Source organism: Lampris incognitus, chromosome 4, assembly GCF_029633865.1.
Source record: "Lampris incognitus isolate fLamInc1 chromosome 4, fLamInc1.hap2, whole genome shotgun sequence".
NCBI lineage: Eukaryota > Metazoa > Chordata > Actinopteri > Lampriformes > Lampridae > Lampris > Lampris incognitus.
The window spans coordinates 41405598-41433207 of record NC_079214.1 but is presented as its reverse complement, the minus strand read 5'-3'; the positions used below and the strand labels follow the sequence as shown (position 1 = coordinate 41433207).

The 27610-nt window shown below is 41.9% G+C and overlaps 1 protein-coding gene across 1 annotated transcript in view; it reads right to left on the bottom strand.

Annotated features, from left to right (window-relative positions):
- Positions 1-833: 833 nt before the first annotated feature.
- Positions 834-27610, bottom strand: part of mmp15b (matrix metallopeptidase 15b) — a 37552-nt gene continuing 10775 nt past the window's right edge. The window contains exons 2-10 of the mRNA XM_056278339.1: positions 21357-21505; positions 20272-20394; positions 18185-18492; positions 13161-13322; positions 11834-12030; positions 8361-8499; positions 5804-5954; positions 4000-4118; positions 834-2964 (exon numbers count right to left, since the gene is read on the bottom strand). Of these exons, the coding sequence (XP_056134314.1) occupies positions 2435-2964; positions 4000-4118; positions 5804-5954; positions 8361-8499; positions 11834-12030; positions 13161-13322; positions 18185-18492; positions 20272-20394; positions 21357-21505 (1878 nt within the window). The 3' untranslated portion in view covers positions 834-2434. The remainder of the gene's footprint in view (positions 2965-3999; positions 4119-5803; positions 5955-8360; positions 8500-11833; positions 12031-13160; positions 13323-18184; positions 18493-20271; positions 20395-21356; positions 21506-27610) is intronic.

Here is a 27610-nt window from a genome sequence, read left to right as displayed (position 1 = left end):
CACACAAGGCTGAGTCCTTACCACAGTGGCCTGGGTTTGAATCTGGCCTGGGCCTTTTGCTGCATGTCATCTCCTCTCTCTCTCTCCTGCCTTTCCTGTATCTCTCTCTACTATTACTATCCAATAAAGGTGGAAAATGCCACAAAAAAAATCTAAAAAAAAAAAAAAAAGTTGTTACTATTGATATCCAATGTCATTAGTGAGAGATGAGTGATGGCGTGATAGCACTTGCAAGGAACCATTACAAACAACTAGCAGGATTTAAGGCCGATAGTAATATGTGAGGAGAAGGTAGCACAGGATCCGAGGAAACCCCTTCAAGATGCTTATATTCCCTTTGCTTTGGCTTCCTGTCCACCACTGTAAACTTAAGTTTCCTCTCGGGACAGCACCACCGTTGGAGCTAGCTGGAGAATTTAGGTCACATGGTCCAGTGCCAGCAAAAGCCCATAGAGGGAGCGATATCAAAGCACACACTCGCTCTTTTCCTCTTTCCTCCCTCCATCTTTGAGCTCCAAACTTTGTATGCAGGGGAATCAAGTCAGCCTCCCTCTTCACCCTTGTGTCCCCCCCCCTCCTCGATCAACATCTGTGTAACCCGAGATGGCAAAGCCCTTTTCTGGACACAGTGGAAGCCTGCTTTCCTCAGATAGACGTCTTCCCTTAAAAGCCAGCTCATTTGATCCCACACATATGCTCCATCCGTCTCTGCTCTCTCTCACCATGCATCCCCACCCCCCACCCCTCTCCTCAAGCTACTCTCTCGTTTATCTTTCTTTTATTTCAAATCTTTCTCCCCCAGAACCCCTCTTTTCCTCTCTCTCCACTCTTGCGAGATAAAAGAGGGTTTGTTTTGGCTCCGGGAGCACAGCTTAGCATGGGGTCACAGAGGTTAACAGCATTTGTACACACCTGCTGTTTTTTTTTAATCAAGGGGATTAGGTGGACATCTCAGGCCGTGTTCACTTGAGCCACCGTCCACCCTCTGAAGTGGTCACGGCCTACTGCTTACATCTGCAGCCTTTTTAATTCTTTACAGCAAGACACTGAAGTTTCTTCTCTTCAAGAAAGTCATTTTAAAGCCTCTTGACAAAGAAGGACATGATATAATGAATGGTACCTAGTCACCCCAGTCATTGCAGTGTTACATGGGGTAAGCATCTAGTTTGAAATCAGAAATTTTTATTTTGTATCTCTGTCTCTCTCTCTCTCACACACACTATCTGCATTCTCATTCTCTACAGCATACAGTTAAGGTTTTAGCTTTAAGAGGCTTAGTTTTGTTGGGATACACTAAATGTTAGTGATAGTATTACTTGGAAGATCATGTCACCCAGGAAGTTCTTTGAATGAAAGGAAAAGAGAGGAAACAAGGAGGGTCCCCCTATTGTTCAATTGTATAGGCATGTGTACAGGATGGAGGAAAACAGAGAAAGACTAGTTTCTGAATTTAAAAGCAGAGCAGTGTTTAAGTGTTAAACGAGTGTTAAACTCAACTCTAACAATCCACAGTTTTAACCAGCATCAGTGGGTTATGTTCTGGCTCAAGGCATCATAAAGTGGGAAGGTTTCGAGCCGCCTTTCTTGGTTCAATTTATAAATACCATCCCTCCACTACTGGGGTCACAGATGAGAAATGGCCGCTGTGTACAAACCCAATTTAGCACCATCTCACATCCCAACCATGACATACTCTACTGCAAAGGGCTGCATTTCCATCCTGAGAAAATGGGGGGAGACTGGCAGTTTGTCTTTTCTGTTTTGTTCACTCTGTACATTTTCTTTTGTTGCAACCCTGACAATATTAGCAATAGTCATATATCTAACTGGAAAAAAAGCCCCTGCTGTGAATGTGGGGAGGGATGGTACAGAGGCAACAGAGAGAAGAGGGAGTGAACAGAATGACCTCCCTGGTCTCTAATATTATAATAATAATAATAATAACATAAACAACAACTAAGTCACACAATATGAACCTTAACAAAAACAAAAAGAAAACAATGTGCAAACTTCTCTCATATAAATAGACTACAGTCAACGCATTGTAGAGCACCATGGGGGAGGGGAGGAGGTTAGGCTGCTGCGTGCGTGTGTGTGTGTGTGTGTGTGTGTGTGTGTGTGTGTATACTTATGTATGTGTATAATTGTGTGTATGTCACCATATATGTACATACAGAAATATGACTGCCTCTAAGAGCCTGCATGAGTGTATGCCATTATGTGTAAGTGTGTTTGTGTATTCTGTTTTATGTGTGTGCATGTTATCTATGTTATTACAGTATTTGCATGTATGCAACTACTACCACATATTCTATGAGTTAAAGTTGAGGGTTTTGAGCACAGAGACTCAAAACAGGTGGGTAATGAGAGGAAGGGGGTAAGGGTCATCTAAGGTTCATCTAAGTTTCTAAGTTCAGCGTCTGTAAAGTCACAGTTAGACCCAGTCCTGCAGCGAACGCTTGCAGTGCACCAGCAGCCGCGGTGCCCCTTTCCTCTGCAGCGTGTTGATGATGGCGTAGATCAATCCCAGGATGCACAGCACCAGGAAGAGTGGAATGGTCACCATTAGGATGTTCATGGTCCGCTCCTCACTGTCGTCCACTTTCAGCACCACATCCACCTCATTGGTTTCCTCTTCACGGCCCTCACGCTTGTCTTCTCCATTGTCACTGCCACCACCATCACCATCTTTACCAGCTTCTTTGTCAGTTCCACTGCGGTCCTTTCCATCTCGATCCTTGCCCTTGTCCTTGTCGCGGCCTGCGTCAGGGTTGAAGGGTGGTCTGCTGATGTCTGGGAACTTGCGGCCTGTGTCGGTGTCAGTGTCTCGGTCTCTGTCTGGATCCAAGTCCACACTGCAGCCCATGAAGTCCCTCAGGATGGACTTGGGGTAGCCTGGCTCACTCTTCATACGATGGTTGTCAAACTTCCAGTACCTGGAGCCCTTGTAAAAGTAAGTATAAGCTATAGAAGAGAGGAGGACAAGTTAATTAAAATCAATCTATGAAATAACAAAAAATGACAAAGACAATTGCAGCCTGCTGATATACAAACTTTTTTTTTAGAAAAGTCCTTTTTAATTTGTTTTTTTATGTTTTTTTTTAAAGCCATTAGACTTATGCGTTTGTAGTCCACCCAATTTATGTGGAGTTTGAATCTCTCTTTTTTTTTTCAATTTTCCCCGTTTTTCTCCCCAATTTGTATCTGGCCAATGCCCGCTCTTTTTGAGCCATCCCGTTCACTGCTCCACCCCCTCTCTGCCAATCTGGGGGCGCCCCGACCGACCAGAGGAGGCGCTAGTGTAGCGACCAGGACACATACCCACATCCGACTTCCCGCCCACAGACACAGCCAATTGTGTCTGTAGGGGCACACGACCAAGCCGGAGGTAACACATGGATTCGACCCGGCGATCCCGTGTTGGTAGGCAACGGAATAGACCGCTACACTACCCGAGCGAATCTTGTTTGAATCTTAGGCACCATTATTAATTGTATAGAGCATTTACTTTCTTTAGCCAAGCATATATACATATAACCCAAGAAATACCACTTTTCTGAACACCTAAATTTGTTTTAAATTCCTTTAAATCCTTCAGCTAAATCTACAACGGCAGGTGAAGATATGTTATTGAGTTAGTTGTTCTGCTTTTGTACTTTTACAACACATGGCATTAAGCTGTCAGTATAGACTATATCAAGCTAAATATCTTCAGGAGATGGTTCTCAAAGGATAGACCTCATGAATATCACTTTTCTGCACTTCCACTCTCGTTAACCATGGGAAAATTTTGTTTTTTTCCCCCTCTCCATTCCCAATTTTCTTCCCGACTGACACACACAAACATACTTTTGTTTCTCACTGTACATGCCCCTCCTCCCACTTAATCCCCCGCCCCCGCTCTCTCTCTCTCGCTCTCTCTTTCTCACACATGCAAAGACACAGCACTGTCTCCACACATGCACACAAGAGAGAAACACGACTCTCCTCGGTGCTCACCTCCGTCATCGCTGAGGAAGGCCCCCTTGGGGGCAGAAGGCACTGAAGAGCCCCACACGCTGATTTGTTTAGGGTAGTCCCTGTCTGCCGCACGGGACTGCTCATCAAAACGCCAGTACCTGAAGACAGGGATGGAGAAAGTATACTAACCATCTAAACAAGACCAGGATAGGATTATATGTCACATGTATGCAGTGCAGTAGGTTGTGTGCACACCTAATATACAGTAAGGGTTCAAATGTCATTTCTGATATCAGTGAGTTTACTCACTGGACAAACACTTAGTCCATATGTAGCCTAACTCAGTACAGTTTCATGTATATATTTTTTTTTGGATCCCCCCCCCCTTTTTCTCCCCAATTGTATCCAGCCAATTATCCCAATCCCAGTCTAAACTCCACCACCTCTGCCGATCCGGGGAGGGCTGCAGGCTACCACATTTCTCCTCCGATACATGTGGAGTCGCCAGCCACTTCTTTTCACCTGACATTGAGGAGTTTTGCCAGGGGGACGTAGCACGTGGGAGGATCACACTATCCCCCCAAGTTCCCCCTCCCTCCCCCCAAACAGGCGCCCTGACTGACCAGAGGAGGCGTTAGTGCAGCGACACATACCCACATCCAGCTTCTCAACCGCAGACATGGCCAATTGTGTCTGTAGGGACGCCCGACCAAGTCGGAGGTAAGCTGGCAGTCTATTCCTTTGCCACCAACACGGGGATTGCTGGTTCGAATCCCCATATTGGTAGGCAAAGGAATAGACCACCATGCCACCCGGACACCTCTACAGTTTCTACTTAATTCAGAAATGGGCTCAGAGGACATTTAGGCAGTATCAACTGTCTTGCCTTTTCAAATATCATTGCCTACTTTGCAGCTGCTGAACAGGATTTCATACATTTTTCTGTTATAATTTCTCTATGTAATATAATACTTTTACTGCCTGTTGTGCTGAGTATGCCCAATAACATGTTTTTGCTCAACAGCTATACTAATATTGATTTTCTAATTCGTACTATGAAACTTAACACTCAAAGCTCATATCTACAATGAATTCACATATGGTTTTTATTGTGATTATGTGGTATTTAAAGTTCAAGTTGCTACATTTATGAATACAAACATTCACAAAATTGGCACTAAAACTCTTGTTTTGTTATATCAAGAAACACATCTGGAAGCTGCTTCACTAAATAAGAGATGAGCTTTTTCAATGCAGCAACCATTTTTCAGGTTTATGAGTGTACTTTTGGGTTTAGTGCTCTCATGCACCACACTAGAAATGAACCCATTTGATAGTGAAAGCTCAAATACACTGAGTTTTATAACATTTCACCTTGGTTGGAGCCAAGATTACAGATCTGTTTCTTTTGTCTGTAGCACTGGGAGACAGACATCTGAGCTCACAAATATCTCAAGAACTTGCAGTGCAATTCACTTTCCCCCCAACACAGTCTGTATGACCAATCAGTTAAAAGCAAGACTGTTATCAGAGCCTGGCCAATCATTTTACTTTATGGATGTGTGAGGAGTAACTGTTACAAGGGAAAGCAAGGTTTAAGTTGGAGAGTAGAAACCAGAGGTCTGACAATGGACCGATGTGCTCTTTATCCATGAACATCACAATTTTTCAAAACATTTACAGTTTAAAATGCTTCTTGGACACAATCCACCATAAAAAATTGTTTTTTTTTCTTCTTCTTTTCTTCATTAAATGTTTTCATTTCAAGAAATATTAACTCAACAACACTATAGGAAGAATAAGTGGGTTTTTTTTGTGGGGTGGAATAAAGGCCTTTTTTTACCAGTCTCCTTGGAAGAAATAGGTGTAGCCAGAGGGCTCCCACCAGATGGCTGTGTCTATGCGATCATAGGGAATATCCCGGCCATAGTCGACCAGTTCCAGGGGGTAGCCGGGTTCCAGATTTGCCTCCCGGAAAAGCCAATATCTGTTCCCTATAAGGTTGAGAGTAAAAGGAGAGAGGGGACACAAGGACAGGAGGGAGAGCAGGGGAGAAGAAGAGAGAGTAATGAAGAAGGGGCAAGGAGATGAAAAGGGGAGAAGAAACAAGGGCATTGAACAGAAATTAAGGATTTAGGAATATGAGGAGATAGGAAATGAGGGAAAAGGATGAAAGAGAAGAAGAGGGGAAGAACACCAACGAGAGCAGGGCAGATGGAGAGGTGTTAAGTGATTAGAGTGGAGGAACATAAAGAGAAGGGGGATGGTAAGGTACATTCAGAAACATAGATCATGCACAACAGAGAGAGGGGAGGGGAGAAAACAGAGAGAAAGATGGAGAGAGCAAGTGAATTGCTTTCATGGTTAATGGTCCTTTATGGAGCATGGAGAGGGACTTTCCCCTCCATCTATACCCACTCATATCCTTTGAGATACAGCATAGTGAGCGCTCTGGAAATTTTTACCATTACCTTTCTCTCTCACACACACACGTGCGCGCGCACACACACACACACACACCATCAATACATATTGACATTAACATATATACACAAACATATAGACAAACACACAAACAGAAACACACATTGAAAATATGCAAAAACATGCATATCATACATTTACATGGTGACAAAGACATTGAAATGCATGCACGAGCATACACTCACACACTTGTTGCATGGCCATTCCCAATTTCTTGGCAAGGAATTTGGTAAATGATTAAAAAGGCATGAATGCAATATCTAGGCAGGTATTTCTGTAGAATTTGTAGCATACATGACAATAGAGGAGGGGATTTTCCGGCTGGCAAGTATAAATAACAACATAAATGAGAGTGGCATTAGTGACTCAGAGTTCTGGTTTGGCTTGTAATTGACAATTAGGGAGCAGTTTGTCAAATGTAAGTGGATTTCAGGTTTTGGGACATTTTGATAGTTTTTCAGTGTGTTCGACATGAGAACCCCGTCCCCCGGCTAAGACACATTTCTGGGCACAATCCTTCCCCTCCTCACCTCCCTCCCTGCCACCTCACTGCTTCTTTCAAGTCAAACCTCTCCATGTATTTGGAGAGGGAGGGAAAGGTTGAAAAAAAGAAAACCTTCCTCCATCGATCTATCAATCCAACTATTCGTACTCATAAATTCCGTCCCTCCATCACTCTTTTCATTGCTGCCCCTAAATTCAACCTTTGTCAAAGTCAGCTTGATTCAGTTCAGTTAAGTTCAACTGAATTCCACCCAGGTTTATTCAATTCAGTTAAAAGCAAGTCTTTTCTATTAAATACATGATTATTTTGTAAAGTGTTTTAAGCAAAATATTTATTAAGATACAAACACCTACATATATCTCCCTCTCTGGCTCTGAAATTTGCCACATGTGGTAATGGGCCAGTCTTGGAGTTGGGACCCTTCTTATTCTTGTTATATTTCTTTTCTTTCTGTGCTGATGGACGGCAGCCAAATGTGAGAGCCAACGGGCTTGCCAGTGACATCATCATCATCTGCCCTGAAGACTGCTCCTCAATGAGGCCCACATCCTTAAAGGCACACAGTGCTCATTTCTGAGTTCAACTTCACCCAGCACTGTAAAAGACAAGATGTTCTCATCCATTCACTCTACATGTATGATGACTTGGATTTTTAAAAAAAGAAAAGGATTTATATACCACTGGTTCATTAAGGGCATGACTGTTTTACTGCTATAATTTGATAGCAACATAACAGGATGACTTAACATTACCACTGAGCAATATGACTGCATCAGGGTCTAAAGGAGAAACCAGATGTGTGATGGTTTGCCATGAAGGAACACATCTACCATCAGTAGACATTTATGTTCCATATGCTGATGACACAAACCATGAAGCATAAAGAAAAATCTACAGTATCGTCCTATAAGATAAAATGAAGGAATACTTTTACATCTGAGAGTTTATACACTGCAACATATGGAAGCCAGACCTAATGGGTTTAGAGTATCATTGGGGGCCAACACTAAAACGGGGATTCTCTGTTATTCAAATGGAAATTAAACACTGACCTAGAGTATGTTCAGCTGTTATTGTGTGTTAGCATAGCAGAATAAACAGTACAGCACCATTAGCACATGCAAGGAAACATTAATGTTGTTTATAACTGTTGCTACTTCAAATCAATAACAACGTACTGGCCAAAGCAGTCCAGTTATCCATCTCTCTGCCCAGTGGTAGACTAACACAAAATGTGCACATGCACACACACACGTGTGTGGCTTTTACTTGATTGCATTTAATTTAATCATCACATTTGTAATCAAAAATTGTTGGCATATTGAGATACATGTGTCAAACTTCCTGTACATGATTTGTGTTTGTGTGTTTAATGTGTTTAATGAATGTGTTTGAGTGTGTTTTTTCATACCTTTAAAGAAGACAAATTTGCCGTCGTGCCTCTCATAGGCTGCATCTATGTCACCTGGTAGGCCCCTCCAGAAGTGACCAATGGGCATGGGGTAGTTATCAAGAACTCTGTTCCGTCGCACCCGCCAGAACCAACGACCCTGGGGGAAGAACAGTACCACGTGTTTTTGTGTGTCCTTTCTTATCCTTCGTTGCTCTCCATGGCTCTAAATAAACTCAAAAGGCTTCAGTCTAGCTTTCTCTCTCTTTCACTCTATCTCCCTGGCTGCAGTCCAGCACCTAAAATAGGTCCAAAGTGAATGAGCTAAGATATATGGCCAAAGTCTCAAAATATAGGTTACAAATCTTGTTTCAACAAATATTCCTCTGCCCTAGAAACACTCAAATAAGATCTTCTGTGGCTTTATATATCAGAGAAAGTTCAAGACATAGGAAGACACACAGACAGAGGAGCTTCCAGTGGACATAGTCCTGATGATACTGAGAGTACTGGGGTTACAGCTAGGCAAGCACTATGTCAAGTATACTGAACTCAACCAGATAACTAGACCAGAACGAACAGTTGTCAGACAATGGCTAAGCTTTACCAGGATAATAATAGACGGTCTCTGCTCTGCAGGCTATATCACATGTCCTATAATTGCACTAACAGATACTCAACCCATTCTGTTGCTCTGGGTCCTCTGCACAATGCAGACGTTTATTACCAACTGCTTAACTGATCCAGTTGTTCAAATTAGCATAAAACATTTCCTCAGCTGTAAACTGAGGGAAATTAACCTGAGTTTGTAAAGTGAGCTCACTATCTCAAATGTTAACTAATAAACAAACTTTTGCAAGCAAAAGACACAAAACCCAACAGACATTTTTACACTACAGAAGCCATCAGACTTAATTCATTAACAATGAGTCTGAAGCCCAAGTTGTTCAGGGTAATGTAACAGTAAAAACTCTCAACTGCTTCTTCCTGGCAGCCATACTACGCTTTGCCCTTCACACAGGACACACTGGCCGACAGGAACAGAATGGAGCAGAGTAGACAGAAACAGGAGGGAGACTGGCTGGGTAGAAATAGAACAGAGCAGACAGTTTTCTCCTGTTGAGGCAGGGATCAGCGATAGACTGAACAGAAAATAATGGTCTTTAGTAACAGCTCAGAACTGAACAGCACAAACTGTGATGGAGTGCTATTAGAAAGCATGTAAATGTGGGTAGCAATTTGCTGTGCAGGAATAGAGGCACCAACGAAAGTAAGGCAGCAATTAGCCCTGAGAATGACATCTTCTTTCTTCTTTTTATGGACAGGACTCAATGTGAAGAGAATGTGCCACCAGTGCAAAATCGAATAGTCCCATGACTACATTTAAAAGGACTATTTCACCCATGCAATGTTCATAGAGAGGAATAATAGTACTTTCTGGGGTTTGTAAAGGCAGGAAGTTATCACTTCCATACTAAGAAACATGATCAATGTTCGCACTCACTTCAACACTGAAGATGATAGATACCCACATTTCATCTACCATGCATGCCCACACACTATAAGCCTAGTCTTGGGATTGCTAATCATTATCAGACACACCAATATTCTAAAACAGGGCATAATAATAGAATGAGCTTTGGCCTGTCTATAGAGGCAGTGCCTTTTACCAGGCTGGACCTTGAATGTGTAGCTGAGGAAAACTAAGAGTCAAGCCAAAGTCAAGATGCTCTTAAAATAAAGCCTTATTGCACTAAATCTGCCATTTTTTAGATCTGTACAGCTTGCCACTGTTCATGGCTGCCAAAACGGGACTCCTCTTGACCTTTATCACTAAATCACACAAATGACGCAGACAATTTTTCTCAAAATTCTTCTTTGAAGCACGAACTAATGTCGTATCCCTGGAATAAGTAGGTTTAAGTTTCTTTTCCAAAGATACTTTGACAGGCAAAGCAGTGCAGAAATCAAACTTGGGCTCTGCAGTATGAGGACAACCAGGGGCATTTCTAGGCATAAGCAACCTAGGCGGTCTTCTAGGACACCTCATACAGGGGGGCAATTCATTCTAAATTTTAATAAATTTTTAATTATCATAAAAATAAAATGAATAACACATGCATTAAGGCTTATTTATTTGTTATGAGTGAGATGATGAGCGAGACAGTAGGGGAGGGGCCAGGTGTGGATGGCGGGTGAGTGCACCAGTTGACAGTTAACTGCATCTGTTGAAATTTTCTGCCAGTCAGTCTGTACTAATGAAAAGAGCAAAACCATCGGGGGCACAGTTAAGAAAGAAGACGAAAGATGAGGAAGATAGGAGACAAAAGTATGTTTTAATGGAATTTTTAAAAGCATCTGCTTTTGTGTGTGTTTGCGTGTGTGTGTGTGTGGGGGGGGGGGTCTTGCCTAGGGTGCCAGAATGGCTAGAAACACCACTGAGGATAACCTTCATAATCATGAAGACAGCCTATCACTTAAATTAAGTCACTGAGAACAGTGGTGTTAAAAATTAACATATGTAAGTGATGAGACTAAAAGCTTGATCCAGTGCCTGAGACCACTTAGCCAGAGAATGCCACCACTTCCATTTGCCACCAAAGCACACCCGAAAAATGTACCACCATTATGTTACAGACTTTCAGATCAGATCTAGTAGAAGAACACAGACATAATCAAGAGGATGCCAAGGCCATGTAACTGACTTCTGCCATTCTGCCAAAAGAATATAACTTAACAATTTACCTGATCCATTAATACCAATTTCCTTCACCACAATCAGCTGATTTACTGGGGTTGGTTTGCTTATGAAGCCAGTCCCTTACATGGGCTTCTCAATGTCATGTTCAAGAAACAAAACTGTGAGAGCAACCCGACCCGACCACAAGACATGACTGCCACTACAACATTTAGTCCCAGCAGGCATATAACAACTGCCAGTGGCCATTTGGCTGTGTTGTGTAATAGCAAGAAGCCTTAAATCTCCCTACTAGCTGATAGCTAACGAAACCAAGGGCTGGTGTAAATTTGTATTTTAGCAGATAATTTTAAAATTCCCTTGAGAGCCCAACCCAGATAATGGCTAACTGCTGCCTAAGCCCATAATGTAAGTCCAGAGAATCTTTAGGAAACACACCTGAAAGCCTCGGCTGACCCCAATCCGCCCCTTTAAATGTGTTCCATCCCATAAAAGACAGAGGACCTGTGGGTTTACAGCCCTCAAGGACCTGATTGAAAACAGGTCCCTAAAAGGCTGTGCACCTGCCCGAAATCCTGAAGTGCTCCTGAAGAGTGCGGTAACTGAGCAAAAAAAGATTCATGCCAGCTTTTCTTGAAAGTGAAATTTCATCTGTTCTTTTGTTCTCTGTTCCAAAGCACTGATAAATCCACTTGAAGCTTTTAGCCCTAGCATCTTTTTACAGTTTGACAAAACCACCAATACTTGTGCCGCCAAATAAAAATATGTCTGTATTTCCTGATTGATGGAGCCTCACCTTAAAGACAAACATCTCTCCTCGGAGCATGGTAACTGTGTCGAAGTTTCCTTCACAGATGTTGGGTCCATAGTGGTCTGGTCTATCAGTGGTTCTGGGCCGGTCGGGACTGCGAGGTGGAACCTGTGGCGGTCGAGGCTCTGGTCGACGGGGAATTGCTGTGGGCAGGGCCTGGGTGGGGCCGCTGTCTGGCTGACCTGCCAGGACACAGACAAGGTAAGATTAAACCTAATGTATAACACAATACAGGTTGAAAAGGTATGATCTTTATTGATTTAGAATGGGGGGCTGAATTCTTCACTCTAAAGTTGTTTTTGTTTTTTTTCCTGAAAAATATTCACTTGGTTTATATACATCCAAAAATTAAACACAAGACAAAGCAGTTAATTATAACACTGATGTCTGGAGAGTCTAGTTGGGAAAGAGCCAATATGGTTCACTTCCCAGCAGTTCTGCTCTCTCCTAGTCTCTGGCATGTCTTCGATGGTATTTAATCTGCCCCGATCTAATTAAGCTAACTCAGGGCAACTGGTTCACACCCAACACTGCCACACAGGCATTAGCACCATCATTAGCTAAACAATTGCGTCAACAAAGGATGGAGGTTAAATAAAGTCAGCACTGTCTTCTAACTTATGAAAGTCAGTGCTATCAATGAAAAAAAAATCCCATGAATGGCTGTGGTGATGGCAATTGAGAAAACTCAGCCTAAATTAGTGCAAGCAAACTAACTCTGGAATGGTTCCATCGCAGTGAGAATGCAATCCGACCCAAATCATGAAGTCGCTCTACACTACGAGATTAGCTTGGTGTGAATTTTTAGGGCATATCACTGTAGGTGTTCATTAGGGTGGACAGTCTTCTGCACAGGAGTTGGAAAACCGTATATCTCCAACCAATGAAATGCAGCTATGCCACAATTCTTTTGACATGCTGCCTTAATTCACATTGAAAATGCTTGTATACAAAACTCTGGTATCTTTACCAAAGGATCACAGCAAAGGTAACAATCCACCAACACAGCTGGTGCTGATGCTCCATTTTATGGCTTCAATTTGTGAAATGTGAAAATTGTACATGGTGTTTGTTTAAAAATGCTGATACACTTGGAAATGTTGCCATGTGAAACAAATTTGAGCCCAGAGGTAACTGCAACAAATCATCCCCTGATGTGGAAGAAAACAAACAACCTACAGGTTTGAAAAAGCCCTGAAAATCTTACATCAATTCCAACATGTACATTTTAAGCCTCTGATTTTTATGCTGTATCACAGTACACCCCGGACATCATACCCCAAAAACCTGTAAGGCAATTCCCAGTCCTTACCATAAATCTGTTGTATGCCCCGCCTGTCATCTTCCGGCAGTTGGAAATCTTCTGTTTCCATCCACTGGTAGAAAGGAGCCATGATGGCCAAAGGGTTGTTGGAATGTTCTAGCCCCAGGGCATGGCCCAGCTCATGGACTGCTACCAAGAAGAGGTCATTACCTGGATATAGGTACAGGGAAGGACAGAGGTGTGGGTGGGCATAGAGAGGTAAGATAGAGAAAGCGAGGGACAGACAGACAGACAGATACCACAGTTACTGGAACTTTCTGGACCAAAACTACTGTACATACAGAATCTAAAAAAGCTGCCTTAAGGGGAATAATCATGATTTTCAACATTATCTCAAAATATATAACACTACATAGGCATTCATACTGACCAGTCTTCTGTATCTCTAACATGCCACAACCAGAAAAATATCCAGCTGGCAGACAATCTGTTAATGTAGAAATGTACTTCCTGGTTTGCTAATAGGCTCATTTGTAACAAAAAAAAAATGTGAATATTAATGCCACATACAGATGTATATGAAAATGCAAATAACAATGCTACATTAAACTAAAGTATGCAGCATTGATATTCACCTTTTCCTGTACAATGAAGCCTACTGGCAAACCAGGATGTATATTTTCACATTCATTGTCTGCCCAATTTCAGCAGGGTTTCAGAGACACACAAACAACTATTCAATATTATGTATGCTAATATCCCTACAACACATGTAGAGAAATAATGTTGAAAATCATGATTGTTTCCCCTTAAACTGTTGGCCATTTTTCAGTGGGAAGAAATGGAAAGATTGAGATAAAGAGCCAGAATTTGCAATTGCAACTAAGTGTCTGTGCTGTTACATGTGTGTTTTATTTAAAAACACAGGATTATGGGCGTCCGGGTAGCGTAGCAGTCTAGTCTGCTCCCTACCAACACAGGGCTCGCCAGTTCGAATCCCCGTGTTACCTCCAGCTTGGTTGGGCATCCCTACAGACAATTGGCGGTGTCTGCAGGTGAGAAGCTGGACGTTGGTATGTGTCCTGGTCGTTGCACTAGTGCCTTCTCTGGTCGGTTGGGGCGCCTGTTCGGGGGGGGGGACTAGGGGGAATAGCGTGATCCTCCCATGCGCTACGTCTCCCTAGCGAAACGCCTCACTGTCAGGTGAAAAGAAGCAGCTGGCGACCCCACATGTATCGGAGGAGGCTTGTGGTAGCCTGCAGCCCCCCCTGGATCGGCGAGGGGGTGGAGCAACGACCAGGGAGGCTCGGAAGAGTAGGGTAATACAATTGGGGAGAAAAGGGGGGGGGTTAAAATAAATAAATAAAAACACGGGATTACGTTCCGTATGTGCAGTAAACGTCAGCTAACAAGAAAAGGTCCCCCCATAAAGTCTGGAGGTATTAATGTATAAGAATGCACCAGTTCAATGTCCTCTTGGATTATGGTGTCAATAGAGAGCTTTACAGATCTGACATATGCATCATGCCATGCCATACTAATCATTGTAGATACAAATCAGTATGCATTTCTTGCAAATCAAAGGCTGCCGTTATCCACTGCCAGGGTGACAATTATACACTGACATGACAACTACAGAGTCTGCACACAGATGTGACAAACTGACCACTGCATCAACTTCTTCTCTCACAAAAGACCTCTTATAGATGGCAAAATGAAAAAAAAAGTAAAAACAAAGAAAAACTGGTTTATTTGGACTGACCTACTCCTATTAGTCATATTTGAAGTGAATCCACTCGTCGGATGGGAACTTCCCCTTGGTCAATACCTCTTTGTTTCCTACCTTCTTGTTAAATGACCTTTGGACCTGCCAGCCATTTTGTTTGACCTGAGGGCCGATGCTGATTGGTTGCACATGTGCCAGTGACATCATCCTTGTGTTGTTGGGACTACTGTTGGTGATGTAATGCAAGGGAAGAGATGCTCCGGATGCTATAGTTTTGCTCTTCCCTTCTTATCGCTCTCTCTTTTAAACTTTCCTACTTTGCATGTCTCTTCATAACACAAAACCACTGCCACACACACACACACACACACACACACACACACACACACACACACACACACAACACACACAGGCGTTCCACCCTGTTATCTCCCTCTCCCCTTTTGTCTATAAGTCACATGAATGTCCTAAGCCTAATAACTAAAAATCAGGGAGGGTGAGAGGCTTGGGGCAAAAAGCAGAGCGAGAGATAGTGAGGGATGAGAAGTGAAAAAAGAGCTGTGTGTGAGTGTGTGGAAGGTGGAGAAAGAGGGCTTTGTGAGGTAACCGTGACAACCATTCACTCCGACACAATAAAGAACGACAAAAACATCAAACGTCTTGGGGAAGTTGGGAGTACAGCCAAGGTATCCACTGCTGACTCGAGCCACAAACACCCATTTCATTTAGTCAGTCAAGACCTATTCTCCTGCTCCGCAGCTTTGTTAACTCTTTTACCACAACTGCCTACTCATTCACTCCCAATGTAGGGGAATTCCTGTGTTGGAAGTACAACATGCTAAAGCTTTCTTAGCACCCCAACAACCAAAACGTCAAAGCTTGTTACTCCTTTTCAACAAATAACTCACTATAGCGTCATCTAACCGCAACAAAGTATAAAGGTCTGACCTTCTGCACCTAATAGCTCAGAGCATTTCAGCTGCTCAGAGGTGTGTTCAAAACTGTGCATGCGTTGGTTAGTTTCTTGAGGGAGGTGTGAAAGCATTTCTGTTTGACAAAAAGAGCATCTGTTTCAGTGTGGCTGACAAAAGCACACTGTGTGTCACAAGGTTTACAAGTGCAAGTTAAGCCAAATGCAATTGTTTTTTTCACTGACTAATGAAAACGAGGCAATGCAAAGGTGGAAAAAAAATATGCGATGCACCAAAAGTTGACAAAATGAATGTAGTTGTAATTAACTCATTTGTTTGTGTGCATACATGTGCACGTTAGCCCTGCAGGAATATGCTCTTACTAGTTAGTTACCCCTTTCACAGCAAAAACAGAAATCAGGGTCAACAACAGAGCAAGACCCCTGGTGCCAGGAGGGACTTAGTTTCTTGCTTAAGGACACGGTGTGGCAGACACTTGACCACACAGGAGTTTGAATCAGGATTTCCTGAGTCAATGCGCTTCCCTGCAACTTTACACAAAATCATTTTGTCTGCATCCTCCTGTATGCGATACCTCTATGACATAAACAACAATAGCACTGGTGGAATTCTTACACCTAACCTGTCAAATACTTAGCACATGTTTTGGATATTTCACTCTGATTGTTGTATAGTAGGAAAAACAAAACAAAAACTCTTTACTGTCTTGCATGACACCCCAACTCTCTCCAACACTTGGTTGGAAGATTGTTTCATGTGCTTCCATAACTGAAAGACAGCAAAAGGCAAAATCCCCATTTCCCTAAAAAAAACTGCTTCCCAGCAGATTAAACATTTCAGCTGTGGAGTAGGCTTCAGTAGAAAGTGTACTTGTGTGACAAATACATCTGCATATAGTCCGGAAGAGAGAAATCTTTTTTTTTTTCACTTAGATGCACTACGCCTTTAAAGAGAGTAAGCAGCACTGGTGCAACAATGGGGCTAGTCTACTGATCTCCCCGAGTGGAACACACTCCTACTTACTGTGACATTCCACTCTCCCTGTGATCTGTCCTGCAACACCTCCCACACACAGATCACACACACACACACACACACACATTGGAAACACTTGCTACCCACATACACAAGCACAACGTTCTTTTAGCACATTTAGTGTGGGTACACAAATACACAACATGGATAAGCAGTGGTGTATACATGTGTATACTCCAACAACCACACACACACACACACACACACACACACACACACACACACATATACACACACATACAGCTTGCATCTGTGCCTGATGTGTATAAGTGAGCGATAACAGGGCAGGATGTCCATTGTCATCAAAAGCCTTCTGGGTAATAGGATTAACGGGTACGTTAACATGAACAAGAGTTAGGCACAAAATAGAAACTCAATTTGTTTTTGGTTCAGAAAATGCCAAAATGCCCTTCAAAGAGGCCAGTCCTCAGATTTTTACGGGCCACTTTTTGGTTGGAATTAGGGTTAAAAAGATTAACAGCAGGCAAAATATATAACTTTCAAGTTAAGATAAGCCTGTAAGTAAATGAGTATGGTCAGTAAGTATGGTTGATTCAAAGTTAGGCGTTGGATTACTTAAACTGAGGTGTTAGGGTGAAAGCAATGGGCGATCCTCACAATTATAGTAATACAGAAAAGAGTGGGTCTGTTTGAGTGAGTGTGTGTGTGTGTGTGTGTGTGTGTGTGTGTGTGTGTGTGTGTGTGTGTGTGTGTGTGTGTGTGTGTGTGTGTGTGTGTGTGTGTGTGTGTGTGCGCATGTGTAGAACTGCCTAGTGAATGTTATGGAAAACACACAAATTGGTCACCAGGTGCATGACTGCTGGTATAAGTGTTTGTGTGCATTTATGCGTAAGTGTGTATATGTGTGCATGTTTCTCACAGTGTCTCTGTATGTCTCCATACAAGTTCCAAGCAACTTCAAATGAGGTAATTGAGAACCAGTGGGAGGTACGGTCAGATTTAAATCAAGTGATGTCACCAAACGCAGACTTTGAAGGTTTAAGATGGAAAGATGAGGAGCGAAGCCTGACAAATGAGTGTAGCCGGCCAGGCCATGTTTTGGGAGTTGGCGGTTGAGGATTTAGGAAATCCCATTTAAGGTGAAGGCATGTGGCATGTTGGAGGGTGGTCATGAAAACAGTTGTTCGCAATGAATTATTATGGACTCAATGCAAAACTATACAACAGGGCCTGGGTTTGATGTTGGCCATAGTTCACACAGACTCTGCTTAACCAAAATCTGAAGTCAACTGACACTGATTTCAGGTTAGCTTACTCAATGTAAAGTGGCTACTCAGACTCAACTGAGTGACGTTCTAGGATTTTTTTGTTTAAGTCTAAGCCAAGATTCTCTATAGTACACATTCTTTATCTCTTACCTTGCATGTTTTGGTTGCCAATGGTCCATGGTTCGTCAGAGTCGAAATGAGTGTCCCCTCCCATTCCGGGACCTGGAAAATAGGCGTGAGCCAGGAAGCCCCCCTCCCCATCAAACGGAGAGCTGTCGTCGTGAAAACCTGAAGCGAAGAAGATCATGATATCAGGCTCCTTGCGGCGGCCGTACTTGATCTCCTGGTAGGGGATTTCATCAAAGGTCAATGGCGTGACCTTCTCCCAGACTTTAAAGGCCCGCCGAATGGCCTCGTAGGAGTTGTATTCTCCAATCTTTGGAGTGTAGTTCTGGATGCTAGATGAACGAGGAAGGAAAGGTAAAATAAATCTTAGGAGGGCCTTAAAATGTTTTTATGGTATCAAGAAAACAGCTTAGCATTTTTAAAAACTTACAGAATTTCTAAAGTACTTTCCCAGGTTCAAAATTGGTTTGGGAAACTATTGTTTTTCCCCAGAAAACTCAGCAATTTTGGGTTCTAGCTATTAACCTCTTTGGTTTAGTTCAGGTCTGTTTGCTTGTTTCTGCAGTTTCCCCTATGAGTGCCGCTGCTGAAATTTCCCATGATTATTAATATCAATGGACTACTGATGATTTTCACTCACACACTGTGTGCGGACAATAACACCCTACATCATCGTGGAATTATTTGAATCATTGACTAGTCCATCAAATCCCAGAATCCTCCTTCTCCTCATTCTTTAAAGGACATCTATGTGAAAGGTACTGCTATAAGAGTGGCATAGCTCTTTTAAGGAATAGGGCAGTGCATAATGTGTGTGCGTAGTGAGTGTGTAGTTAAGCGAGGGTGAGAGAGCAAGCAGCAGAAAAGTGATGGCAGGGGATGTCTGGGTGGCGTAGCAGTCTATTCTGTTGCCTACCAACACGGGGATCACTGGTTCAAATCCCCTTGTTACCTCTGGCTTGCTCAGGCATCCCTACAAACACAATTGGCCGTGTCTGCGGGTGGACCTGCAAGCCGGATGTGGGTATGTCCTGGTCGCTGCACTAGTGCCTCCTCTGGTCTGTCGGGGGACCTGTTCAAGGGGGAGGGTGAACTTAGGGGGAATAGTGAGATCCTCCCATGTGCTATGTCCCCCTGGCGAAACTCCTCACTGTCAGGTGAAAAGAAGTGGCTGGTGACTCCACATGTATCAGAGGAGGCATGTGGTAGTCTGCAGCCTTCCCTGGATCGGCAAGAGGGGGTGGAGCAGTGACTGGGACAGCTCGGAAGAATAGGGTAGCTGGCCAAATTCAATTGGGGAGAAAAAGGAGGAAAAATTATTAAAAAAAGAAAAGAAAAGTGATGGCAAGGTTTTCACTACCATAAGGCTAAGGTGAAGCACCCAAGCCATTTTGGGCACCACCTAAGCCGAATGAATGTAAAATCAATGTGGAGAGCATCAAATCTAACTAAATTACTATAAGATCTATTAGTTGTAGTTGGTCCCAAGTGGACTTCCTCAGCATGTTTTCTATTCAAGCTTTTTGGGTGTTGTTTATTTATTATCTGCGCTAGCTTTTCCAACTTATTGCACACAGTTATGGTGACAATGGTCCACAGTGATGGGAAATTGCATATTTTTTTATTAAAAAATGCAAAATGTTCTTGGAGGAGGACCCCCAAACCCCCCAACAAATACATTCACTTAAGTCTTCCTCAAACTTAGGGAAAACAATGAAAGTTTGCAGTATTGTGACGCACGTGAATACGGGCCGGCGTCACATGCTCATGGACATATGGAGTGCGCAACAGTGCTGCTGCTGAAAAAAATTCTAGGGGAAGCTCTGCTCTGTAATAAATTCTAAAATTTAAAAACCCAGACGAAGTCTTTGTATCAACATTTTTGTCTGATGGCACATGCTTTCTTAACACAATGCAATATAATTGTGTTGATTCCATATAATAATTCCCTGATACAATATAAAAAATACCTTTGTAAATTGATAAATTAGAAATATAGCTGCTTGAGAACCTTTATTACAAAATTAACCACTAGAAAGTAAAGAATCACACCTATATACATGTTCTTTGTTTTAACCATACAACGGTTTTCTTTCTTCAGGTTTTTTTACCTGTAGGTGAGATGGCTCTTGTTCCATTTGTGTCCTGTGAGGGCATAGCGTTTCCGCCGCACATTGGTTTTAATCTGGCCTCCAAACTTGTCAGGAACACCACAGCGGGGTCGCTTCATTGCACTGAGGAGTAAAGGAGGAGAATGGGTTGTGGTCAGGTGAAAGAGGAGAGTTGAGAAGGAGACAGTTAAGTTGTCCTGGGGGGGTGGGGGGGTACTCATGAAAAGGAAAGATGAAGGGAAGTTAGGACCACTGTAGTCTTTCCTCAAATGCTGTACACAAACATCAGTACACATCTATGTGGGATTGTGAATCAGTGTAACAAGTCTTAAACGTAGGGTCATCTAAGATATCTTGGAGATCTGTTTTGAACGGGTGCTCATGAATCCTAACAACATGAGGGCCTCAATCTGTTAATTCCAAGTCTTACAGTGAAAAAGTTTTTAAAACTTTTAAACCAGAGTGTCTTTATGCATGCTCAATCACCCAGATAATAAAATCACAGAGGGTTGAATCAGTTCATCGAGATACAATGTATATTAAAAGATAGGTTTCATCATTCATCTAAGTGACCTCTTCAGTCTAAACTGACAGCAGGTATTCCCACCCTTATAACGTGTCAAGCCAGGACTCCACAGTTACACCCATCTACAGGCCAGTGGCCACTCTTTCAAGGATGAGGATGTGCATATCCTTGATAGGGAGGTACGCTGGTTTGAATGGGGAGTCAAAGAGGCCTTCTATGTGAAGAGGAAACAACCATCCCTGAAGCAAGGGGGGGTGGGCCTAAGGGTACATCTGTCACCATCTTACAATGCTGTGATTGCAAACATTCCCAAATCCTCTGTGGAGAGTACACATGGCCATTGTAAGTCTAGTTAATGGTCACGCCCATATTTGCATATGCTGGTCGTTGGTTTCAGTTGTTATGCAACTGTATTGTTTGTAAGGGTGGAGGTACCTGCAGTCAGTTTAGACTGAAGAGGTCACTTAAGATGAGTGATGAAACACATGTGTCAATAAACATTGTGTCCAGATGAAATGATTCAACCTTCTTTGATCTTAAACCAGAGGTGACTCCCTACCTGATGGTTTGCTGATCCATCTGTCCAGTTACCTCTAGACCATAAAATCTCTGCATGTCGCTGATGGCCCCCAACAAGATCTGGGCAGAGCGCATGGTTGACATTTGCCTGCTAGCTTGGGGAAGATAGCCATACATCCTCAGCCATGACTGGAAACACAAAGGAGAAAAGTCTTATGAAACAACATGTTTTGTTTTGTTTTTTTCAAATAAACGATTACAATCATTTTCATAATGTGATACTTGAGGATAAATGGGAATTTGAAACTCCAATGTCTGTATAATATTGAAATAGCTACTCATATCTGAAAATCCACTCAGAAACACCAAAATTAGTCAGTGATGATTTGACAAAGCAATGCAGTAATACATCATGAACCTAATCATTGGAAACTAATTTTGTGAAACCGTTAATGATGACGTTATAAGACATTTTGAGGGCAATTATCGCTTTGTTTTGGAAACTAGTAGATGGCTTGCGACACAGACCGAAGAATGAAAGGAAGGGGAAAAAATCTTCAAATGTGGTCTTTTTAATGTCAACTTTTTTCATCTTGCTCGAGTTTTCATGTCAGACAAACTATTTTTGCTCTCCCTGACAGCTCAAAATGCTCACCATTTTGAGACTTCAGCGATGATGTTGCCTAATGTCTGCGTGAAAGGGAGGTTGAGCATGAAAAATTATTTGAGAGCACAGAAAAGAAACCATGAAATGAATAAGTAATGTGTGACCCATCTGATGCAACTCTCAGGGTGCCTAACGCTGAACTGTTAGTGGGAGGAGGGCTATGGGGTTTTGTGTTGAGGGGGTGAAAGGAGGAGGGGAGAAAGTGAGGGGCTTGTGGGAGCAAACTTGATATTTGATTCTGTCGCAGATGAGACAGTTTGTACCACCTGTTATACAGAAACCTAATATCACACACACACACACACACACACACACACACACACACACACACACACACACACACACACACACACAAACATGCACACACTCACAAAACTATATCATAGTTTGTATGTATTTATGTTTATTTCTCACACACAACCAACTATGTCTGGCTCAGAGACAGAATGACAGTGTGTGTCTCATGCTTATGGAACTATGTATACCGATCTCCTCTTTCCAACACATAAAAACAGCATCTTTCAGCTTGTATCAGTACATCTACACTTTAAGTTGCTCTTTAAAATGTCCCATGATAAAATATACACTACTTAATGTTATCTATAAAGGTAAAAGAGATCAAGATGAAAATCTGAATGTCTTAACAAAATTCAGTCAATATGGGAGAATTATGGACACTTCTATTTTTTTTATTTATAGAAAATATGCAATATTGGAGGAGTTACACACAAATCTGTTACTTAATGAGTTATATAGAGGGTTTTTTGTTTGCAAACACCATTGATTTACAAGAGGAATGGTGGCAGTTTCACCCTTGTGTTGTATATTCAGTGCAGTATGTAAAACATTGTGAGACAAAGTCTAGTGTACAGTTTACAGTATGTGCTGGAGTTTACTTATGAATGCTAGATAAATGCATTCATGCAAGATAAATGCATTTCTTATTACTCAAAGGTAAATTGGTCAGAGACCTCATCACAAAAATGTGTATTCATTTAAAGAGGTAGTAAACCATTATTTCCATGTTTTGAGCTGGGGACATGTTGGTACAAAAAAAAGCCAAATTGAACAAAAAGCAAGACAGCATTACCATTTGTGGGAGAAAATCTATGCTGTTTCTTTCTTACACAGTATGACTGCAGATTACGATCATCTGCCCCCACTCCCAACCTCCACTGCAAATTTGCTGATGTCATAACAGCAGCAAAGACACCGGCACTTTGTATTGCGTAGCCAACATACGTGGGATACGGTGCATTAGAGCCTTAAAATATGAGCTGAGCAGAAAGATGACATACCGGTGTCACAGCCAACTAAACTGTGAGAAGAAGCTGAGGCACCCTTAGCCCCCCCCTCCCCACACACACACACACACACACACACACACACACACACACACACACACACACACACACACTCACCACCATCAAATCAAATCAATTTTATTTGTATAGCCCAATATCACAAATTACAAATTCCCTGTAATCTTCATCTACACTCCATTCCTTTTACCTTTTTCAGAATGTGAGTGGGCAGAGACAAGCTAAAAACGAGTCTCACTTGGTCTTTAATTAAAAGTAGTCTGGGCATGTAAATATGATGTACGTATTTCCATGGCAAAAGTCAAGTCAGATGTCTACTCCAATAAATGTCTTCTACAACACATATACTTAGCCATTCCAGATTCAAATGTGTTCACTGTATTTGCAGTGCTGGGAAATACCTTTACCTGTAGAGTTAATCATTTAGTAGGTGTGGTATGTTTGTTTTTTGTTTTTTTTTGTTTTTTTTTGCTTTCTCTTTACATTAGCTGCCTTGAAAAGGAAAAAGTTTCATCGAATGATCAAACACTTAACAATATTTCTATCAGAGTGAACAGCAACCACATGTGTACTAGAATAAAAAGTAGGATCGATATGATACAGGTGGCAAAAATTGAGCACAGCGTTAGTTCAGGCAGGCCACGAAGTCAAGCTCAGCCCGCAATCCCAGCTACATCAGCTGATAGCAGCTGTTCTCCAAGCCAGCCCACATCAGCTGATGGCTCAGCTGATTCCCTTCTATGCCTCCAATTGGCAAATCACATACAGGGCGCCTTATTTAAGCTTCTTTAAAAGCCTGCCTACTCTTCCTGCTTCTTCTGCAAGCCACTTTGCAACCCGCCTCCACCCCAGCTCCTCCTTTTCATGCTGTGTCTGATTTAATCAATGTCATTACGGTTGTCATTGATGTCTGCTCTGTTCTGTACTCTGGGGGGGGGGGTGTCTTTGCTGCTGCTCTCCCTGCCTTAGGCTTTCATGGAAGGGCAGAGAGGTCCCAGAACAGAGCCATACCACCAAATATAACTACTGCAGAAGGCAATAAAAGTTTTCTTTGACTAAAGTGGTCCTGACTGAATTAAGATTTGAGGAGAAAAAACAACACAAAATTCTGTAAATTTTGTGGCGCACTACTGATTAATCATTCCCGTTTAACTTGCACAGCAAAATGAACACTAACTGTTATCAGCTGACTGAAGTAGTACCACAAATAGAAATGTGTAAATTCAAAAAAGGACTCAATCCACATGTCATTGAGTCACAAGCATAAAGGAACAACAACACAACTGTCAGCATGTCCGCAGATTCGGGTAGGAGTGTGTACGAGCAGGAAGAGACAGGGAGCTGGGGGAGATTGAACTCGATGTGACCCTGACCCACCTCTGCACGTTTGATAACGAGCCTACCAAAACACACACAACACATTCGCACACACACACACAAAGTAAAACACAAACGTAGCATTTCCTGAATAACTATCTTCATGTGGTCTTACTATCTTATCTCTGCTGTTGCAACACACAAACAAAGGCAGAGTAAATATAAGTAGATTTAGTAGAATTTAACAAGGGATTTAGTAGAATTTAACACAGCACAATGTTCAAAACAAGAAATCTACTACCGAGTAATATACACAAAATATTCTCAGACAGGGAAGGGAAATATAATTTGAGAGGGAAATTAAACTTGAAGAAATTATGTGTCCGTACAACTTTGAAGAGCATGGGCATTTCAATCTATGGGACAAAATTGTGGAATGGTTTGAGCATGGAACTCAACAAAGTACAAACATTACAGTTCTAGAAGAAGTACAAAGGACTGATTATCAAGAGATATAGGGATGACCAAGAGTTGTGTTAACTGTTTAAGTTTTATTTATCTCTAAACATTTCTTATTACATTTTTTTTCATTTTTCTTTCTATGACTCTGAGTGGATATTTGGGTTGTACGTAGCATCGAGATCTGTTTATTCTTAGTACATGATTTTACGATGTGTTTTTCTTTTTCTTTTTCTCTTTCTCTTATGTGTTTGTTTTTTCTCTCTCTCTTATTGTTCACAGTAGTTGAGTTTGTATTGTTCAGCACAAGTTGCATTGAATTTGAACTATACAGTAGTGGGAATTGAGTTTGAAATGTATAGTAGCTGAATTAACTTATGAGTAGGGTGAGAAGGGGTAGGAAAAAATAAGTGTACACTTCCTCCTACTCCTTTTCGAACATTTAACAGTATGATGCATACGGAGATTTGTTCACTGAGTTTGATATGTGGATTTGTTGATCACTTCAGATTATTGGCAATGGTTTATCTGTATGTTATATCCCGCTTATTTACATGTTCGAAAAAAATAATAATTCATTCATTCATTCAAGTGGAGCAGATGGGCCGGATTCACAAAGCAAACTCTCTCGACTTGATTTAAAAAAGCTGCAACGTTACTTCATTGCCAAAGTAGAAAAAAAACACATCAATGAAATGAGTTGCTAGATAGACCTGCTATGACTAAACATAAATGTGACAATAATTCAATTTACATTATTTTCAGCTTTTAAAGCATTTGTATTGTTTACTGGGTGTGGCCGTAACTTTTTACATGTGGGCACACTTCAGATGCAGGTAGCCCCCCGGGTTACAAACGAGTTCCGTTTTTTGAGTCTGTCCTTATGTCGAATTTGTATGTAAGTCGGAACAATTACGTACAGTTCGTCATTTGTCTTCTTAGTATATATTTTACCTTAAACATCATAAATGTAATAATGTAATTGTAGTGGATTTATGGGCATAATTCACCATAGCTTGTTGTGTGTATGACGTTGACGTGCTCCCTTTAAGGGCTCATGGTGTGGCCATGGCGACGCAGCGCCATGTGGTTGGGCGGGGTGGTATATATAAAGAAATAAACGACACACGCGGGGTGGTGGTCGAAGAGAGTTGTTCATCTATTTCCCCCCAAATTCTACACAGTAATAATAATACATCAACTACAGTACATTATTTATAATTGAGAGAGGGAATGTGTGTATAGGTATAAAAACAATTTAAAAGAAACATTTCTTACATTTCAAACTCTCCACCTGCCACTATCCCCGGAGCGGGTCGCGACTGGCAGAGGCCGGCTGTTTGAGGCCAGAAACGCTTCCCCGCCTCACCGGGTAAGTGGGAAAAAAAACAATGAGAGCGTTTCACCTCTATCTGAACGCGTTATTATTTCCACTTTATTTCCTTTTTTTTCTTATAAATGTATTTCTAGTTTTTCCCCTTATCCCACCACTTTCTTTTCAATCGTGATCGTTTTCCTTTTCTTTGATGCATCACCACCACTTACATCAGATTTTTACGCGTTGAGGCCATGATTACGAGGGCAAACACACGAAAATTTTAAGTGAAAACACAACGCACGCAACAACGTTTATGCGGTGTGGCGCTGTTCTCCCTCGGGCCAACGAACCGCCTAAAACGCGCAGTGTTTTGAGCGTCGCGCAAAGTAGTCCGTCTGTTCGTTAGTACGAACCATTGTGTGTAACTCGATTTTTTTCAAATAATAGACTTTACGGAGGTCAGTTCGTAAGTACGGGTTAGGGGTGGGATTCACAAATCTCACGGTTCGATACCTCTCACGATTCAGAGCTCGCGATTTCGATTCAATACGATACAGCGGATGCCTTGCTAAGCAAGAGACAAAACGTGATTGCGGTTCTCTATTTTTCATTTATTTTAAGAACTGGGCACAACATTTTGACATTATTAAGGCACGTATTCAAACGTAATGCAAGCGCAAAAGTTCTAACAAAATTGTGTGCCATCTTGTTGTATAACAAAATTGTTTTATTTTGAATTTTTAAACTTTAATAAAATACTAGAACGACCAAGGCGGTCATTTTGGATTTTCAAAGTTTAATAACTTTGTGGGGAAAAAAAGATACACATCTGCCACTCACTGCATCGTCCTGAAATTGCATATATTTGCAATTTGCATATAAAAAAAAGTTATGCTCTACCGAAAACGACCATGAGCGGTCAAAATGACCGCACGTAATTTGCGCGTCATCTTGCGCGTCATGTCACTGTTTATGATTATGTTGGTCACATCATTTCCTTCGCAACCTTCAGTTTTTCTTTTACATTTCACGTTTTGCCTTGTTAACGTTTGTTAGATTAGCAATATGTGTTTTCTGTTTTGTTTTTCAGGTATTATTTCCAACATGTCAGGGTACAGCCGCCGTTTCAGACGCACCATGACTACCACCGAGGCGTTGCAGTATTTACAGGCATTGGACAGCTGCGATTTTAAATTGTTTGAAAAATAGTA